The 20,391-nt window shown below is 47.5% G+C and overlaps 3 protein-coding genes and 1 long non-coding RNA gene across 10 annotated transcripts in view; 3 read left to right on the plus strand and 1 right to left on the minus strand.

Annotated features, from left to right (window-relative positions):
• Positions 1-13,194, plus strand: part of LOC118513560 (E3 ubiquitin-protein ligase MIB2) — a 48,988-nt gene extending 35,794 nt beyond the window's left edge. For all 5 annotated transcript variants that reach the window (XM_036059483.1, XM_036059485.1, XM_036059484.1 and 2 more), the window contains exons 4-7: positions 3,508-3,847; positions 6,543-6,844; positions 6,929-7,577; positions 7,661-13,194. In XM_036059483.1, the coding sequence (XP_035915376.1) occupies positions 3,508-3,847; positions 6,543-6,844; positions 6,929-7,577; positions 7,661-9,938 (3,569 nt within the window). In that variant the 3' untranslated portion in view covers positions 9,939-13,194. The remainder of the gene's footprint in view (positions 1-3,507; positions 3,848-6,542; positions 6,845-6,928; positions 7,578-7,660) is intronic.
• LOC118513574 lies at positions 234-1,942 on the minus strand. Of its 2 annotated transcripts, none has more exons than XR_004906482.1 (2): positions 651-1,942; positions 234-316 (listed from the first exon to the last, which is right to left on the minus strand). It is a non-coding gene; the product is annotated as an uncharacterized LOC118513574 (long non-coding RNA). The 2 variants fall into 2 exon arrangements; XR_004906483.1 differs by having other exon boundaries at positions 647-1,942.
• A 1,111-nt stretch (positions 13,195-14,305) lies between the features above and the next one.
• On the plus strand, positions 14,306-14,974 carry LOC118513570 (cytochrome c oxidase subunit 6A2, mitochondrial-like). Its single transcript, XM_036059508.1, has 2 exons — positions 14,306-14,474; positions 14,544-14,974. Exons 1-2 carry the CDS (start codon positions 14,372-14,374, stop codon positions 14,783-14,785), a joined length of 345 nt encoding a protein of 114 aa, XP_035915401.1. The 5' UTR covers positions 14,306-14,371; the 3' UTR covers positions 14,786-14,974.
• A 728-nt stretch (positions 14,975-15,702) lies between these two features.
• On the plus strand, positions 15,703-19,921 carry LOC118513567 (D-3-phosphoglycerate dehydrogenase). 2 transcript variants are annotated; one of them, XM_036059497.1, is made up of 7 exons: positions 15,716-15,977; positions 16,115-16,397; positions 16,499-16,549; positions 18,178-18,332; positions 18,636-18,988; positions 19,063-19,281; positions 19,354-19,921. In XM_036059497.1, exons 2-7 carry the CDS (start codon positions 16,314-16,316, stop codon positions 19,488-19,490), a joined length of 999 nt encoding a protein of 332 aa, XP_035915390.1. In that variant the 5' UTR covers positions 15,716-15,977; positions 16,115-16,313; the 3' UTR covers positions 19,491-19,921. The 2 variants fall into 2 exon arrangements, with proteins under 2 accessions (XP_035915389.1, XP_035915390.1); XM_036059496.1 differs by having other exon boundaries at positions 15,703-16,397.
• Positions 19,922-20,391: the final 470 nt, after the last annotated feature.

Genomic DNA, 20,391 nt, shown 5'->3' on the forward strand with positions numbered 1-20,391 from the left:
ACCCTAGCGAAGGGAGAATTATGGTACACAGCGAACTTGTTGATAATTTTGCTGCCCTTCCTTGTCTGCTGTGGATTCTTGTAGCGCCAATGGTTTTACGTGGTGGTGTGGTGTGCTACGCGCGCAATGTGGATCATTTCCGTTCTTCCGACGATCTGTCGTGGTTTTTGTGCTGGCGATGGTGCCGCCGGTGATCGGTAGCGTTCTAATAGGAACGGATTTTCCATGCCACGGTCGTCGTTTTTTTTTTTTTTGTTTGTTTGTGAACGCGTTTAACATCTTCGCTGCGGTCGACGGTTCTGGTGGTGCAATCGTGCTGCGAAAGGAATTGAACTGTGATAAAAAAACTCCAACTCTATGTGTGGTATACAATCATGTGGGGCTAGTTCTGCTTTTTTTTTTTTCTTTCAACGCAGATGATCTTTGAGGATTTTTCCCTGGTAAAATTGATGAATAATTGTGAAGCAGTTGATGCAACAACCGCTTTCTTTTCTCTCCGTAAAAGGGAGAGTATTAATAATTGTAGGGCTTTCTTGCAACATTGAACTTCATCTTTTCCGTTTGCATTACACTGTCGACAAATCATTTATAATAGCCAACAAACACTGACAAAGTAATTTCGACATCTTAACCTCGTAAAACTTACCCACCTCTACTGCCGGATATTAGCTGCATTTTCTCATCGGTTTTTCTGTTTACAATTCTACGAAACTTGACACCATTTTCACATTGCGCCGCAAAACAAAAAACCGTATGGTGCTGTGTACCGAAAACTGTCCGCGGGGATCCCCCGCGTGAGTAATGGAAAATATCTACACTGACAACGCAGCAAAACACAACTATCCATATCCTCGACTAGACTCGGGGTTATATGAGGATTTGCCAGCGTAGAAAAACACCTTCCGTTGCACGATGAGTGTAAAATTGCACATTGCGGGCGGTTGAATTAACGGGAATAAAATAATCACATTTCGACGACGACGACGGTTCATTAGCGCAAAGGGAATGCGGATACAGTGCGCGGCGGGCAGTTAAGGTTACCTCAAAACACTGCTTGTGTCCAGGCGTAATGTGCTTGGTCACGATGGTGCTTTGCTGTGTGACGTCTGTCGGCAATTAATTGACCCGCGCTCAATCAAACGCTCTGGACCGATGACGGAAGAGGGATGGGATTTGGTTTAGGATTTTTTGTTAGATCCTGCTAGAAAGCATCCCTAAAATAGTTCATCTGGAACAAACGCTACTTGAAGTTATTAATAGAAATCCATTAAAAATGACAATTGTTTTACGTGACACAAAGAAGCTGCTTGCCTGTTTCGTTCTCGCTTCTTCGCTACAGCCCAAGTAAAAAATGAGCCAACCAAAAGCTAAAGATTGAAACCCCTCCCCCCGTAACACAATACGATGTTTCATGCAAAAAGTAAATAAAAGCGTAAGCAAAACCAAAATTACGCCATGATTAATCGCTTCTGCAATTCTCTTCTTCTAACACAAAACCTCACAAAGTTCTTGCGCGTTGTTCCACTCCCGCGGATCAACAGTGAATTTGCACACTCGGTTCCTTCCTTCCACCTTCCCCATCTGCCACCCTTGACGTTGTCCATTAACCTGCGAAAAGTGCGTCATGACTTTTTTGACAACCTAAATCCTTCAAAAACCGGAAGCGATGACGTGCGCCGCGGTCATGCGAGGAGAGAGAGAGAGAACCTCCGATTACGGTCCGAAGATCCGTTTCGCACTTTTCTGTTCGTTGCTTACTGGCCGTCATTGTTGTTAGGCGTCATGAAATGCACAACCAGTAACGCGGCCACCAGCACTCCACATGCTTATCGTCAAATCGTCATGACCGGTAGGCGCTGTAGTAGTGGAAGAACCTAGATTGGAGCCTTCTTTATGGGCTCCCATCCCATCATCATCATTATCATCATTCATCGATCGACTTATTTTTGTTACTTCCCATTAAAATGGACCTCGATTTGATTTCTTTTCCCACCGCCGTAATCTAGGTGTTAGACTTCCTCCTTGGCCTAGACGTTGCGCTTCCATTATCCCTACCGAGAGCCCCGAACCAAGGCTCAACACGACGACGGATCGATTGACGGTCGAGGTTTGCTTCCTTGGTTTGCCATCATCGTAGGGTCTTGCTTGCTGTGGGGGAGAGTACGCCTTAATATGCGCCTTTGCCGTCCATCCGCTTTGGCCTCCTTGTTCCGAGACATCCAGACGCACAAAGAAAGCGTTCACTGGAGTTGGTTGGTGGCCGCGATTTAGTTCACCCGGGACGCAAAGGGATGACTCGCGGATACCTATCGCCTCCCCTGTTGCCGTGCCTCCTCGTCTTCCCTTGATTGATGACGATTCGTCGCCTACGTAGTCAGACCCTGTCCTCCATTCACACCCGCCTCCTCCCCCCTCCATATTCCATATTTGATTTGTTTTGGATGGTTGTTTTTTGTGTATTTCACTTCCTTCCTCTCTGTTGCTGTACGCACTCGGCAGCTCTCGCATCATGTTCAAATTTCTCATCTTGTCAAGTTCCCTCAGAAAACTACGCAACCTTCACGACGATCGTGTGTTGCTCATACTTCGATGAGTCTCGTGTTCTCTCTCTCTCTCTCTCTCTCTTGCGTTTCTTGCGTTTGCTTCGCGGATGCTTCACACAATGATTAGTCACAATATCGCGACACAGGGTCTGCTCACCATGTCACTATGCTCCACCGTCTTCGAAGGAAGTTGTAAACACGCAATACACCCGCGAGAGAGAGAGAGACTACTAAACACAACAGAGAGACACCCGAGAGGGGGGGGGGGACCAGCATGTGCCGCGAGAGAACCGACCGCGCGCGTTTACAGCTTCGAACGCCGCATGCCGGGTGGATGTAACGTTTGGAAAATGTTAATCGATCGCTAGCCACAAACGCGTTCGGGTCGCAACTTGCGACATTATCTCCACTCCGCAGCGGGATCGTGTTGTCGTCCCACCAGTGAACGTAAAAATACCGCGCGGCCTTTGAAGATTTGCATGTGTTGTGTGTGTGTGTGTGTGTGTGTGTGGGGGGGACCATGTTGTTGCACAAAAGTGGGTGAAAGTTTTTCCCTGTGGTTCCGGTCAGTCCGGGTGTCCGGGAGGTGTTTGCGTTTGCTTTACGTCAAACGTGCTCGTGACATTCGCGCTCGGGTATAGCAGCGTGATAAATTACGCGGGTTCTTCGTGTCTGTGGGAGTGTGTGTGCGCGCTGTTGTTGGCTCCGGAACGAATTTTGCAAAGCCGGAAGTTAGGAATTCCCAACGCGATTTAAGGAGACAGAAGAAAAAAAAAACATAGGGAAAAGAGAAATCGAGGCCAGTGTGAGGACGACGTGCGTGACCTGAAAGAGAACCTCCTCGTTGTGCGCGCTCCAATCTCCACCTGTGACACTGTCATTGTGATGTAATTTTAACGCCTCTTTCGATTAAATTATTCCTGTCACTTACTATATGATGCGTTTCATGCTCTTGTGTTACTAGATGACGGTGAAGGACACGTTGGTACACTGTGCGAAATAGGACGCTCCGGATCGACGCACTCGCCAGACAAAACGGTCGTGGTGAATTGGGACTCGGGCCACCGGACAAACTATCGCGTCGGTTACCACAAACAGTACGATCTGATCGTGATCGACAACGCACAGATAGGCGTAAAGCATCCGAACGTGGTGTGCGACGGTTGCAATAAGGCGGGCATTGCAGGCATCCGGTTCCGGTGTGCGGAATGTCAGTACTACGATCTGTGCGCCACCTGCTACGGTAATGACGTGCATGACCTCGACCATCCCTTCATCCGCTTCCAGACTGCCAATTCGGTCGGGTAAGTACTGACATAAAGAATGCTGCACGGAGATGATCCATGTTAAAGGTGGCGATCTTTTGAAGATCTTCCGCGGGCTAAGCATCGTTAGATTACTGCGAACTCTGAGTAGAACACTTGCCAAACCTCTATAAAGTAAACGAATCACATCCTCTTTGACCTTAATGCATGTGAAGCAGAGCAAACAAAAACCCACTTAAAAATTCGAGAATGCCCTCTCCAAATTTCCCACAAAAAATCCCCTCTGCTAACTATCGATCACAGTTAAAGTTCTTCCCTTTCGAGCGCCCTCATTCGATACTGCGTTCATAAGAAGAATCACAAAAGTAGGGATTCCTTCCCATCGTCTTTAGGACGCCCCCGCCCGCCAAAACAGGAGCATTCACGATTGGAAGACCTCGTTTGAGGTCATCGGTCAATAGCCCTTCCCCAAAAAGGCGAATCAATGCGCTGTGAGAGAAGCCTCGGCCGCTAAGAATGGGAAGCACCGTTCTTGGTGTGGTCTCTCCCTTTGGCCTCGTTTTAATTGCTGCGTCCAGCAAGACCGATGACTGCTTAGATTACGACATCGTCAGCGGTCAAACTTCCAAGACCTCCGTGTGTGTGTGTGTGTGTCACCTTGGCGCAGTCACCGAAAGGTAATCCCGCAGGGAAATTGACTAACTATCGACCGGACCCGTCTGTGCCGATTATTAGGACCCCTTCGACAACACCATTTGCAACTACCGCATGATGTAAAGGAAGGTGGTGATGGTGGGAGGGTAAGTCGGGGGTGACAAGAGCCTACCATCAACCGAATGAGTCTATTTCGTTTTGCTCCCCATAACTGCTCGCAGCGCAATGTGGTATGCAGTCAACGAACAGCTGAACCCCATGCACACATTGTGCGAAGGGTTTTCCCGACGTTTTAAGGCCATGTAAACTTATTTCCATCGCCCTACCTATTCGTCCGCCTTCCCCCCCAACCTCTGTGACACTATCGCGGCTCGCGTGTGTAATGCATGATGATGTCGCTTACCGTCGGGGTTAACCTGCTAACAGCGAAGAACAGATCGACCGATCCAGTGGGTACGATCCAGTTTTTTACAGTTTGAAGCTGACTTGAGAATGAAGATGATTTTGTTGGACTGTTGTGCTTGAGACTGTATGCGCACACACAAACGCATCCCAGTCCCAGACTACAAAGGCACCTCTTTTGCTCATCTTGTGCGAAGTTTTGAATCAGCGCAGAAAAATGTCGGAATCATGACTGAAGAGAGGATGCGCGCCGTATTCTCCAGATTTCCCATTTTTTGAGGTGACTGTCCGTTAAGGAAGTACACCATCATTCAACAGACTGGTTTTAAGCTTTTTAAAGACACACACTCGCACGCACACCAGGTTAGCGGAGAGTAGCGAAAAAATCATAAACCTCCCTCCCCATATCCCTTTCAACCGTGCCTCTTTCTTTCCCATGCTGAAATGTGTTTTTTGCTGTATTTTTATTAGTGACTCTCGGTGTGCTTCCGAGGCGCGCCTTTGGGAAAATCCCAAACCACAACAAGCCCACCCCCCCCCCAACTTCTTATCGCACGCGAGTGAAGTTCCTCCTCGTCTCTTGACCGCGGTTACGGCGATGTGCTGTTAATGAGCAGAAAAGATCGCATCTGCCGCCATTGCCTTTTTGCGTCACGTTTATCGGCATTTTTTTGTTTTGTGTCCCAACGTTTATCCGATCGATCGGTTGGTAAAAAGCACCTTAAAACGTGTAATCTTCAGAACACAAAACAAAAAGTTGCAAAAAGTAACAAAGTGAATAAACTTCTATTTATACGTACAAATTGCTTCATGATCGGGCGGTTGATGATTATTTATCAGCTTCGTTGTTAGACTGAATGCAATTTTGCTATGTCCAGTCTAACCTTGCAAGGTCAGAGCCGACTTTTGGTCGGTAGATTGAAATGGGAACCCCACTATTGGTGGTCTCTTTCAGGATTCTTCAGTAAAAAGGAAACCTTTGGCAAGGCCAGATAGAGCTAATAACTGCACACACGTCATTGCGTCACTGCAATCTTGTAAATGGAATGAAATGGAATCTCCTTCGAGTGTATCAAGAATCGGATAGAGATTGTATGGAAGTTAGGAAAGCTTAATGATAAAAGGAGATATGTGTGCCTAAGAGATTCAAGTACAAAAGCCAATAAAGCATTTTTATCCATTGCTGAGACCGACAAAACTCCCGATAGAGTAGGGTACGTCCGTTCAACCGGACGTAACTTTCCGCGAGGATATTCCTGATCGGCAGACACACAGCCTGGGAACGGGGGTTCTCCAGTTAAAGGGCTCCGTGAAATCCCGGTGTAATGTTTGTTGCAGCTGTAGGATAATATTTGTGAAGATAGGGGGAAAAAAGAAAACCCGACAACAGATGGTCTCACGGCGGAAGCGCCGGGAGAAGGCGCATACGGCAAAACCAGATGACTGCTGCAGGTAGTGGTCTGTTTTTCCACCTGAAGTAGGGTATGTCTGTGATGGAAAACACACACACACACACACACACACACACACACACACACACACATGCACGGGTTTTTCGTCCCTTTTCAACTCTCTACCTAGCTCGTTCGTTCCCTTACCTCAAGCCAAGATGCAGCAAGGATCACCACATCCCTTATATAGTGACAGTGTACTGACGTTTCGTTCATCATTCTTACAGCATCCGTCTGCCACCACGGAAAGGTACGCCCAAGATACAGTTGAAAGGCATCTTCGTTGGTGCAAGGGTTATACGCGGTCCCGACTGGGAATGGAATAATCAGGACGGTGGTCCTGGAAAAACTGGTCGTGTGTTGGAAATTCGCGGCTGGGACAACGAGTCCTGTCGAAGTGTAGCGAGTGTTGCCTGGGCTTCCGGCTCTACGAACGTGTACCGGCTAGGCCACAAAGGAAACGTGGATCTGCGTTACGTGCAGCCGTCGGTTGGCGGTTTTTACTACAAAGATCACATGCCAGTATTAGGTAAGTTGGGCTTTAAACTCTCAGCAGTCCCATCCCCCTCCGCCCAAGTCATATTCTAACCATGCTGCCTGTTTCCTTCTCCAGGACAACCGGAAGAACAGCAACCGGTTTCGCCACCGGTGCGTTCGCACTTTTACGTCGGCGATCGGGTGCAGGTGGCCATCTCAGAGGAGCGTCTGAAGACGCTACAGCAGGGCCATGGAGGCTGGAACCCGCGGATGGCCGAGTACCTCTCGAAGGTCGGCATCGTGCACCGGATCACGGACAAGGGTGATATTCGGGTGCAGTACGAGGGTTGCTCCAACCGGTGGACCTTCCACCCGGCAGCGCTCGTGAAGATCTTCAGCTTCAACGTCGGTGATATCGTTACCTTCATTGCGGACGCGGCCGTAATGCAGCAGCTCCAGAAAGGGCACGGCGAGTGGATCGAAACGATGCAGAATGTGTTGGGCAAAATGGGGAAAGTGATCAAGATCTATGGGGATGGTGATTTGCGCGTCCAGCAGCTGGACGACGATATGGCGTGGACAGTGAACCCCAAGTGTGTGAAGTTATCGACGGCGGCGCATGCTGCCGCGACCGAGCGTTCGAACAGTATGCGGGATCTAAGCAATCAGCGCATCAACGAACACCACATGGCACCGTTGGCTGGGTTGGGTGGTCACACGGCCGCAGATCGGTTGGTACGTGAAGCTGCGCTCGGTAACCTCGAATTCGTCCAGACCTTCCTGAAGTAAGTTGTTGTGGCACGTGATTAAACCCATCTCTGGGTCAATTGTAGGTACTAATTGGTGGTGTTTTGTTTCCGTTTTTCAGCATCAATCCGGAAGCTGTGGACTGCGTGAGCGGTGGAAAGACCTGTCTGCAGGTGGCTGCCCACCAGGGCCACGTGGAGCTAGTGAAGTATCTGCTGCTCGTCGGCGCCAACGTGAACGTGACGGACAAGGAGGGCGATACCACCTTACACTATGCGGCGTTCGGTAATCAGCCTGAAATCATGCGCGTACTGCTACAGAACAAAGCCAAAATCGACGAGCTCAACTCATCGCACTGTACCGCATTGCACATTTCCGCACACAAGAAGCCGCCGCACTGTGTCAAAGTGTTGCTAGAGTTCGGAGCGAACGTGAACGTGCAGGACGCGTACGGCGACACGGCACTGCACGATGCGATCGGCAAGGAGAACATCGAGGTCGTGGAGATGCTGTGCGGATCCCCGACGCTTGACCTCACCATCCGCAACCATCGTGGCTTTAATGCGTTACATCACGCGTCTCTCAAGGGAAATGTGCACGCGGCGCGACACGTCATACGGTTGGCGCGCCAGCTGGTGAACGTGCGTAAGGATGACGGGTTTTCGGCCCTTCATCTAGCTGCGCTGAACGGCCACACGCGCATCATCGAGGTGTTGGTGCAGGAGGGCCAGGCGGACATAAACATACGGAACAACCGCAGCCAGACGCCTTTCCTGCTGGCGGTATCACAGGGTCATACGGCCTCGATTGAAAAGCTTGTCGATCTGGGATGCGATGTGCGAGCGCGCGATGAAGATGGCGACAACGCAATGCATCTGTGCATCATCAAGAAGGCGAATCTGGTGCAGGACATCTCTCCGACGGATGCACCGAAAATCCACGACATCTACCAATCCCTCGGTGGTATTGTGATCGAGCATCGGCTCATGTACGCGCTGCTGTGTTTTCTCGCGAGCGAGGGCTGTCCGCTGGACGTTAATCGCAAGGGTGCCCGCGTGCTGGACTGGATTGGAAGCCCACAGATTAAGGAGATTATCGTCGAATACGAGCGGACTCGGTTAGCGCGGGAAGCGGCTGCTGCTGCCGCTCCGAACGGTCCCGTCATCTCGACCAGCTTCCCGGTCAACTCGTCCGCTGCAACGTCATCCCGCAATTTACCCAACCCGGAGGAAGAAACACAAATTCCACAGCAGTTGTTGTGTAACTTTGAATCCATGAGCATCGCGGCGCCCGGACTGGAACCTGTGGGTAGTGGGACGGTAGAAAAGCTGGCGGACGCTGCCGGAAGTGCATCGCTTGCGCTCGAGAATGGGCTAGCCGGAGCCAGTGGACTGCAGCATCCTGCACCGCCCGGTCCAAGCAATCCGCCAACGCCGGCCCGTCGTAACAGAGGACATGGAGTGCGGGATGCAAACGCCGCCGGTGCACTCGTCACACCGCCTGCTGTTCTCGGTGCTGGCGGGCATAGTGATGAGGCCGACCCGAACCTGCTACTGCACCCGTCCTCCTCCACCTCCTCAGCAACCGCCAACGTAAGCCCCAGTAGTGCCGCCAGCAACGGCAACACCGTGTTTGTAGATAGTCCCGCTCGGTACAAGTCACCCAACAGAGCCTTATCGCCTGCCATGGGCGAACCCCTGCTACTACCACCACCGGCAGCAGCACCCACGCCACCACCGCACGGTTCACCGTCGCCGTCGTCCCTGACCAGCGGCGGCCCGAGCGTCGGTCCCTCGTCGAAGCATATCAGCCGGCGGCAGTTTGTGATGGACAAGGGTGCGCTACCTCCTGCCCCACCACCATCCTCCTCCTCCTCATCTTCCACCAATCCTGCCTCGTGTTCAGCTAGTCCGACGCCACCGGCCACCGGTGCGCCACCGCCGGTCCCGCCTCCACTCCCTCCCATCAGCGTCAACCTGCAGCATCACCTTCAGCACGCGCTACCACCGACGGAAGCCCCCCGCGAATGTATCGTCTGCAACGAAACGCTCCAGCTGATCGTGTTCGATCCCTGCCATCACCAGATCGCGTGCGAAGATTGTGGGCTGCGCATGAAGAAATGTCTCACCTGCGGCATGCACATCGAGCGCCGTACGACTGCCGCCGGATGGCCGCTGCTGGGACCGAAGGATGGTCGGCATCCGTCCGCCGACCGGTTGCGGTACCTCGAGAGCAAAATCATGGAGATCGAGGAAACGCACTGCTGCAGCATCTGCATGGAGCGGCGGCGCAATTTGGCGTTCCTGTGCGGGCACGGTTCCTGTTCGAAGTGTGGCGAAACGCTCAAGATTTGTCACATGTGCCGGAAGCCGATTACGAAAAAGATCAACCTTTATTAGGGAAGCGTGTTCTCGTGCCGCCAGCCAGTACGTATAGCGTGTTTCGACCGGTGTACGAGATTGGTGTTAGTGTTAGGAAAGGCAATGCTAGCAGAATGAAACGAGTGAAGAGGAACCATATACACACACGCGCGCGCAAACACACGATAGGAGAGTGTCCTATGGCTTAAAACGGTGGCAAGAAAGTGGCGAAGCAAACGGGAAAGGTTATCTGTAAGTGTTCACTATTTATTTCAATCCTACTGGGAGAGCCCAAACCCATTCATCCAGACCCCCGCAACGTCCCGAGCCACAGCAGTCATTTCGGAAGGCACGCTACCACGCGAGAGGCAAACAGGGCGCTCGACGCCCCAACACTATTTCCTAAAACCTAGTCCTATTCGTATTCTGTTTAGGGAGAGCGAGAGCGAGAGAGGGGTTGCGGGCGTTTTAGGGGTTTAAGTTCCGTTTCCGTTCCGTTGCTTAAGCGCCTGTGCGCCGTGTGTACATGTAATCTTTATTAATATTATTATTATATTTTGGTATATGTTACATAAATAGGTATATAGTAGCTACAAAATAATGTGTATGACAAATGTTGAACGATAAAACAACGGTTCCGACAGTGAATGCAAAATCACTTATCCAATGTCCGTGTGTGTGTGTGCGTGTGTTTGTATGTCTTGTTAAAGTAAAAGCGTGTCGATACGCGTGTGTACACATTAGTTTATGTCCTTTACGTCACAACTCTAGTATAATTTTGCTTGTGCAGATTGAAAACGATAATGCCAGAATACAGCGAAACACAACCCTTTAAAACTATCGCCCGTTTACACAAAATTTGTATCATAAAACTTGAGAAGAATTTCTACGAATTTCGTCGTTGTTTGCCATCGAAAAAGCGCGAAAAAAAACTCTCTTCTAAAGTATAATGCGCACTGGTCTTTTCCACTTCTTGCTTTGCTGTAATTATCGCATTGCACAAAACAATCGCTTAATTCGATATCGTACCCTGTACATAGCTATATCCGCGTCCCAGAGATGTCCCTGAGCGTTCATGGTATGCACGCTCGTCTTTGCAAATTACAGCACAGCATCTTTCCTACTTCACAGCCACAGAGAGAGAAGATTTGGAAGTCGTTCGTCGATCCCAATTTTTTTCCTAGCGAAACTACTGCCCAGTTATTTATTTTCCTACATGATCCTTATCCTAACGTGCGTTTTGAGTTAATGAAAGAGTAATCATACCTAGGGAGCGTGTTTTGTTCCGCGTGTTACCGTGTTTCGTTTCTGAGTGCTACAACTGAACGTCCACCTCATTTCTGTTTTTGTATCCATGGCGCACTGTGGCTTAGGACACACAGACACGTTGCACACACACTGCCTCAGCTAAATGTATCGAAACCAGGCCAAAACAAAAATGTCTTCGTTCGTTGTGGATAGTAAATGAACAGTGAGATTGTAGCAAACAGCATATTATAGATGTAACAGCAGCCAGAGCACATCGATTGTTACCGATCGTGTGCGAAACAGTGTAGCCTGCAAAAGAAGCAGCAAGCCCGGTTAGCACGTAAATGGAATAGGCTATTGGAATATACATTGGAATATTACGACCGATCGATTGCATATTATGTACATTATTGTGCGCGTCTGTATTTGTGTGCGTGTGTGTATGTAGCTTTAGAAGAACGGCTGAATGGTGAATGTTAACGTATTTCCCATCGGGGTTTGTCCCGTACTTTGTTTAACCAAACAACAAGGGGGTATAGCTTTTTGTATAATCGATCGTTTTTCTTCTTGCGTTTGTTAACATTTTTATACCACACTAGACCGCATAACCTACATATGTGTCTTGTTTTGTGATGACATACGTGAGAGAAAAACCGTGTAGAAACAACAACACACCTTATCTGGGATAGCACAGTGGAGACCGGAAGTGGAACCAGATTATAGGACTGCTAGCTTTTGTATAACTGTTTGTGTACACCTGCTTTTTGGGCAATGCAATGATTGTAATTTTAAGAACGGTGTGCGAGAAACACAAACACACACACGCGCGCTAATTGAAATAGGGAGCGTAACTAAATTAAAGCAAAATCAGCTGGAGAAGTACGGCTGGAGAGATAGTTAGATTTACAAATAATTTTCTTTACAAAAAACAACCTAAAATCGCTTTTCTTGCTGTTAATTTGAAGGAGAGAAACGACCTTAAAAATTTACGGTAGTTTTTGCATTGGAGGCTATTCTTCAACTCCGCTTGGCTTTACGATCTTTCAGACCTTTTTTATACCACTCATCCACTTGAGGTTGAGATGGAATTTTTTAACAGGCCCTGTGCTGTGTCAGAGGTCCCAACAAAGATGTAGTGTTATTTCGATGAGTAGCACACTATTATGTACCTGGTATAATGGTGTCAAAGCCGAGAATTATTCAACATGGCATACACTGATGATATAGTTTTCCACTGCTGTTAAAAATCGTCTTAATATGCAGCATTTTAACGTCTCTTCGGGGCTGATAACGTCATGGGAATGACATCGAAAATAATCCTGATCGTTCAGGTCGTCCAGAGGTAAATGCTTTCGCCATAAAAAAAACCTAAGATCCATCGACCATCAGCACCTAATTCTTCTGCTACCCAACTGCAAAGTGTTTGCAATAACTACTAAGCAATGCAATGCAATTGTTGACAAATTGTTTTATAATAGATATTACATGCCATCTGTCGAAAAACGTAAAGAACAAAACAAAAAGCTACAAGAGAAAACATATTTGGCGCAAAACATGTTTAGAAAGCATCGAAAAGTGTTCAAACGATTGGATAGATAAAGCTAAAATGTTGCAACAAAATGTGTCACTTTGCACCTACAAACTTAACATACATGTCATGAAGTTGTGTATTGGACAAACAAAAAGGATAACCCACGGCTGCTAGCTAATGATGTACTCCCACACGTCTAAACACACGAAAGAACACGAAATAGTTAAACGCTGTTACTAAATGTGCAAAACGCACCTGGATGAGATAGTTAATATGAGCGAAAAATGATACACAGAGTTCACTGAATGAAGCCCACGGAACACAACATGGCGGAGTATGAGTGTGTGTGGTTGGTGTGATAGACAAATGAACGAAATAGTCGCAATGAACGCTACCCTAATCATTTGTACTACCATTACCCGGCTCCCCAAATCGTTACTAGAATTACATTGTATGTAAATGGATAAATGAAAACTTTGTATAAAATAAAGGAAAATATGATTGAAAAAATTAAAATTGCTGCTTTCTTCGATCTGGTTTGAATCAAAATTTAATGAAAGAATGTATTTAAATTAATACGACGATCGTAAAATGTTCAACTGTGGAGATCCTCCACCTGTTGACAGACTTAAGGGTTCAAATTTTATTTGAATCCTAATAAAAAAACGACAAGACCATGCTCCTTATTTTGTCTAGGTTTCTCACTAGCTCTTCGTTGTAAGAGTTATTTGCTTATCAGTAAGCTTCTGGGCTGACATTACACCTCGGAAGTCCAACAACCACTGAAAGAGTGTATTATAGCACGTGCCAATTATTGAGACGATTTGAAAGCCTTTCAGTAAGTCGTCCTTTATCTAATGATGGCAGCACTGTAGCGTGTATTTACCCAAACCCTTAACTAATCCCTTCGAATGTAGCCTGGTATCTTCAAAGATGAAAATAAATATCCTTTGTAACGTGAAAATTTATTAGATTAGATTACTTAATTTTGGGGCGGTCCAGTGGCAGAGGATAACACCGCCAGTCGTCTTCACACGGCAGGACCGAAATCAGTGGTGGGTCAAGAAATTTAGAGGCCCCGAGCGGAACGGCAGTTGAGGCCTCTCTAATTATGATATTAGAAGGAAACAGCAGGATTTCCCTCGCTGACGAGACCACTCTAAACGACAAAACCCCGAGCGGCCGCTCCTTCCACTCCTTGGTTGATCCGCCACTGACCAAGATTCAAATCCTATCCGGGACCGCCTCCCCGTACGCAGGGCTGACTACGTTGCTACGGGTAAAATCAAGTCACAGAAAGCCAGAAATGGCAGGTCGAAACATTTGAAGTTAGTAGTGCCCAGGAAGAAGAAGAGAAGATAAGTTGATTAGAAACGCAATTAGTTGTTTTTGATTCCAACTCCAAAATAGTATGGGACTTTTCTAGCAGTCTCAAACCCAGGGTTCCTCATACGTATGGAGCTAGAGAATCGTGGTTGTGACAAAAATAAATCCTAGAGACAACGAATATACTATTCTCTGTACGTAAATGAGACCAGACACGTTCTAACACAGCTTTTCTGTGGCTTATATTTAACTGACTCATATATTTGAAACATCCAAGCAGCCTGATTTATCGCTGCATAGTAACCACGCGGGTCTCTAAATTTGTCAGTCTTCATCCAACTGTTCAGTGGACAAGTAACACAAAAAAATGTGGCCAAACGTAGCCCTTTCCACCATACGCATTTCCATTCCGGAGATGTTACTGAAGCGAAAATGTACCACCGGACCCTCAGCCGTTTCGGGACATACAGGTTAGTCTATCGAATACCTTACTAACTATTGCAAATAATTTAATCTATTGCTCTTGGCTTTTGCGTTAGAACCTGGTGGTTATAAAAAATGGAAGAAGCTTACGTTTCTGGTCGCTTTGCCGGGCATTGGACTGTGCGCTCTGAACGCATTTTTAGCGCACCGAAAGGAACATGAACACCGCTTCCGACCAAAGTTTGTTCCGTACGAATATCTTTGCATACGCACTAAACGCTTTCCATGGGGCGATGGTGTCAAGACACTGTTTCACAATCCGGAAGTGAACGCACTGCCCACTGGGTATGAAAAATAGTTGGCACATAAATTAGCGGCGTTGATAGAATTAGCCATGAAAAGAAAAACTGATCCGTATCGCATCTGCATGCACCCAGTTGCAAATAATAACAATGGCGTTTGCTTAAATTAAAAATTAATGTTGTCCGCCCTTTGTCGCCCCGTACAATCCGTTCATTAAAAGCTCATCAAAAACCTTGAAACATTCGGTCTGTGCTTTTAATTGTTCCATTCCAAATAGGTAATAAACAGCTCAATTAAAGGGTCTCTTGACAAATTCCATCTTGATAATTGTAGTTGACGATAGATCACTTTCGTTGAACCTATACAAGTTCAAGCCAGAGCCTCACGCACCGTGTCAACAGAAGAAATGCTATCGCACCCCTTTAACCACTCATCAACAGATAAGCGCCAGTGAGAGTGGTGCGTGATTCACGAGACCTCCATCCTTTTGGTTATCTGGGTTCGACAACATGCCCGGTCTCCCGGTAGTGATGACGGATGCCGATCCCGACCAAACAAGATGTCGAGCATCGCAGCGTGTAAAACGGGTAAACAATCGTAAGCAAACCGATAAGGAGTCAATGATGATAAGCGCAGCAGTTTGTGCCGTGGTAGTGGAATGGTTGTCGAATGGAGGAAAGGATCGCGGAATGATGACACGTGGAGGAGAATGTGCCGATCCTGACCTGGCCCTGGCAACTAGCAGATTGAAAATGGCGAAAACTATTTGCACAGTCGGTTTTCGTCATTGTTTATGCAGTTATAATTAATAGCAAATTGTTAAAAGTTAGGTACCAGCCTGCTAAAGGTTAACTTACGCTTCACATTGCATGTGAATGATTTAATTTATTTTGTCCATCTGAAGGCACCTCACACAACCATTGTGCGGCAGTGGATGATGGAACGATGCAGATCTTGCCGTTGCATGATGATCTTCGCCCACTTTCATCAGCATAGAAACCGGTACCAGAGTAAATGCCGCAATTGAACCGTGTGCGTATTCGAACGACAAGAAGCGAACCTCATCTAGCGTTACTTTGCAAGGCCTCAACGGCTAGAACCGGACCGGACGTCGTACGTCTGATGTTTGCTTGCGGAGGACGTCACACAACCCGATCGGTTCCAGCAGAGCGCTGTAGATAGTAAACAGCAACAGGTTCATCTTTCCCCGTCAGATCATTCGATCGTCTACCAGTGTTAGTGAAACGGTAAGGGAAAAAGGTTTAGGTCTGTTGTTGTAACTGCACCATTACGTAGGGGCTAGACTCGTGTCGCGGCGATATCTCGTTTCATTCTCGTTCTTTCTGTCTCGCGCTCTCTCGCTCGCTCGCTTGCCGGTGTGCAGCTAGATCAATTGTTGGAACTCGGAGTGGTCCTCGGAGGTCGTGAGCCTTACGAGTGCGCACGGTATCAACGTAGTCCAGCTCTGGCGAACAAAATATTCGTGTAGAACAGTGCGTCCGGTTCAGTTCAGTGCTGATTGCCCGCTTGCTTCAGAACGTCTCCCGAACGAGTGAAAAAACATTCCACCCACATCTCTCAAAATGCCTGTAGATATCAAACGTGTCCTGGTATGCGATGCCGTTGACAACGCGTGTGTCAAACTGCTGCAAGACCATGGAATTCAAGTGAGTGGTGCAGTGCGATTCGAGCCGAAGCAAATCCTTGCATTGTGTTTTACAAGCCCTGCTTTAACGTTTTCTCCTTTGTGGTTGTGTGACGATTTCAGGTTGACTATAAACTGAAGCTGTCGCAAGATGAGCTAGTTAAGGAGGTTAAGGTGAGTGTATTCCTCTCTTCGCTGCTTCGATTCATGCAATGCGTTGCTGGGCGCTTCTTTCAAGGGCTTCGAATAGATGGGAGTTAATTGAAGAATTGGATACAACTAGTTTGGCCTGGTTTGCGGAAGTTACGCTAAGGTTACGCTTGAGACGAATCTATTCCATCGTAGAGAAATTGTAGTCACACTGTGTGTTTCACTATTCTCATTCGGTGGATAGGTTTCCTCAAAGAATGTTATGTTTTTAAACTACGCGAACAGGTTGCTTAATAGCGTAATGTGCTGACGTGATCAGAATTCTCAACACAGTGATAAGTATCGCCATGGACTTAGGTGATCCATAGTGAATCAAGGGGATCAGGTCAGGACTATATCAGGTCTAGACAGGATCCACATCCACAATTTCGCAAGATTTGTTTTACCCACAAATACAACAAACAAGCATTCATCTGTCCAAATTACATCCATAAAGCCGTCACACTATAAGCTTTCCCTCATCAGTTTCTGTTGAATATTTATAGAACGTTTCTGCTACTAGACGTTTTAATATTTACGGAGAAGTAAGAAGATGTTTTTAAGCTCAAAGCAGTTAAAACTGATTTTTGGGATGGTTGTTGCCTAACTCGTATTGCGAGCAAATCTTTAATGGTTGTTCCTTGATGATGATTGCCATTGCTATTCTACATCAATTGATAACGCTCTAATACTTTGTCCTGCACCAAAAGGTACAAAAGACGACACATAGTCATTGAAAATCAGTAATATATAACGTTATAAGTTAAGGTTCTTGTAGAAAAATCTTACTCCAACCATTACGGTAGGTTATCTGCGATTTCAAATATCCCTAATTGGATTGGACAGTCATACTTATGGTATGGCTGGTTTTAGACCCGATTTTTATTAGGTTAGAGTCCTGTATTTAATTTCCAGCAATTTTAGTACTCACAATAATAGCCCACCGTTATTTTTATGCACTACAAAATTATCACTGTTCCTTCAAATTCATTCATTCAATGTCTCGTGCGCTTTCCAATCATGAATAAACTTCCACCTACAACCGATCATCTTTGCACTAGCAGCAAGCAATCGTGTCCTCAAGCAGATGAGATAGGATTGATTTTTTTTTTGTGCTGTCGTGCATGACGTACCATCGAACCCTCGATTCTTTATCCGCACCACGCCCTTCTCCACGATTCATTTGATTGCAATTAATCTTGTGGCGAAATGAATGAAGCGTGCGTCAACATTTAATCGAACCGTTTCCCGCCGTGCCACTGAATGTGTCCTGCGGCGGGGACGTAGTGTGCATCATCCGGTCGGTAGTAAACAAACTGCAAGGGCCGCAACAACTACCAAAGCGTGGCTCCTTTTTGCGTCGCCGAAACGCCGAAGCCCATTCTTCGGAACTACACAAAGCTCCGTCCTTCCACTTTTGACGGATGAACCTTTCTCGTGTAGGGGGGCCAGGGGTACGTGGGGGGGGGGGGGGGTAGGAAACCGGAGAGGCATGGAAAGCGCCACCAAACTGCCATCAAGAATTAGATTTCCCATCAAACTAATCGACTTTCGTTTTCCTTTCCTTTTTTTGTCCGTTCCTCATTTTTCTTATGATTTGTATATTGCGACAGAATTATGATGCTCTCATCGTACGCTCGGACACGAAAATTACGGCCGAGGTTCTGGACGCGGGTGCCGGACGGGTGAAGGCGGTCGGACGTGCCGGGGCGGGTGTAGACAACATCAACATTGAAGCCGCCACGCGAAACAATGTGCTGGTGCTGAAGTAAGTAAAGTGTGCTGGTCTCTTTTTCTTCCACCGTTCTGCGTGCTATAAAGATACGTTGCTGGAGTCCGTTTTTAGACCGTTCGTAACGGTTATTTGTATTTTAGATAGAGCTTTCCTGGAAATGGAAGCTAAAAAGTATCATTATTCAGAGTCAAAGTATCAGAGATGCTTTACTCATGCATTGTCAGAAACTGGGCAAGATCTTTGGAAAAAAAGGCTAAAATTCCACAATTCCAGTAACTTGTCGACTCTCATCACCCGTAACTTCTAGCTAACTTTCACTCTCTTCCCGCCATTCAGCACTCCCGGAGGCAATTCGATTTCGGCCTGCGAGCTGACGTGCTTCCTGATCGGTGCACTAGCCCGTCCCATCTGCCCGGCGGCCGCCAGCATGAAGGAGGGTCGCTGGGACCGGAAGCTGTACTCCGGCACGGAGCTGTACGGCAAAACGCTCGCCATCCTCGGTCTCGGCCGGATCGGGCGCGAGGTTGGTGTACGCATGAACGCTTTCGGTATGCGCGTGATCGGCTTCGATCCCATCACCACGGCCGAAGAGGCGACGGCAGCCGGTATCGAAAAGATGGAGCTGGAGCAAATTTGGCCGTTGGCTGACTATATTACCGTGCACACACCGCTTATCCCTGCCACCCGAAGTACGTAAAGCAAAGTGCGTTGAAAGTAAGAATCAGTTCTGACCGTTATTCTCTTTACTACCCTTCCACCGTAGACCTCATATCGACGGCCACTCTCGCCAAGTGTCGGAAGGGCGTGCGTGTAATCAACGTGGCGCGTGGTGGTATCATCGATGAGGCCGCATTGTTCACCGCCCTCGAAAGTGGTCAGTGTGGTGGAGCTGCGGTAGACGTTTACCCTGAGGAACCGCCGAAATCGGACACCACCCGGAAGCTCATCAATCACCCGAAGGTGGTCGCAACGCCTCACTTGGGTAAGTGATTGCCACTGCTATGGTCCCACCAAATTTCTAATTATTTGTGTCTTCGCTCACCCGAATCTCTAGGCGCGAGCACGTCCGAGGCGCAGGTGCGCGTTGCTGTCGAGGTGGCCGAACAATTCATCGCCCTGACGGGCAAATCGACCGTCTACACGCAGTACGCCGGCGTCGTCAATCGGGAGGTGTTGAAGAATGTCTTTTAAATCGAATTCACCGCTTCAAAACCACCGAGGGAATAAAGCGCGTGAGTGCCAGACCAACGTTGTCGCGTACGTTATTTTTGGTCGCGCCAGTAGTCCCGGCACCCAAAATCAATCATTCGAAGTCGATCGGTGTGACGTCATGATGTTCGGCGACACGGTGACGTTCTTTTCGGCAATTACTAATGAAATCGAGCGCACATGAAATTTAACACCATCCCGGTAAATTTGACAAATAGGACACATTTGAACGGAGAGTCACAAATAAAATGTGTGTATCGTATAAGGGCCACACGCAGATAGACACTCACACACAGATACACATAATTTTTCTAGCACGAAAAAGGATCCTTTTGTATCGAACGATAGGAAAGGCCAAAAAAACGAACAGGAAAAAATAACATCCTAATTTATCTTCCATGGCGACCCCAATACCGATGGGACTTTGTGTGGTGCCCTTGAAAGGAAAGAAAAACTGAAAATTTGAAAATATTAAATAACCGATTGTTAAGGTAAGGTGAGCCCATTAGCCCACACATTGTAGCGTTTGCAACTCTCACACTCTGTCACCATTCCACCAGCCAATTACGAAGTGAACCATCCCGCCGTGGCTTATTACGGCGTTGAAGAGCATAATTGAACACGTAAAGTGGTGCAACAGCATGCCAACCAGACTGGAACAGACTGAGTCTGAGATTGAGCTCACTTCAAAAGATTGCGAAGAATTTTATCCTGCTGGCCGAGTTTCAAACCATGTTTATGTTTTTTTTTTTGCAGAAGGCAGCAACAGCAACATTCTCTGAATTTAGTTATCAACGCTATCACTGCTCTCTTTACCCGTTTTGTTTACTTTTCCATTTCGTTTCTATCGTTGCTAGACGGAGCAGCCTATGCTGGTGTGCAC

Source organism: Anopheles stephensi, chromosome 3, assembly GCF_013141755.1.
Source record: "Anopheles stephensi strain Indian chromosome 3, UCI_ANSTEP_V1.0, whole genome shotgun sequence".
NCBI classification, from domain to species: Eukaryota; Metazoa; Arthropoda; class Insecta; order Diptera; family Culicidae; genus Anopheles; species Anopheles stephensi.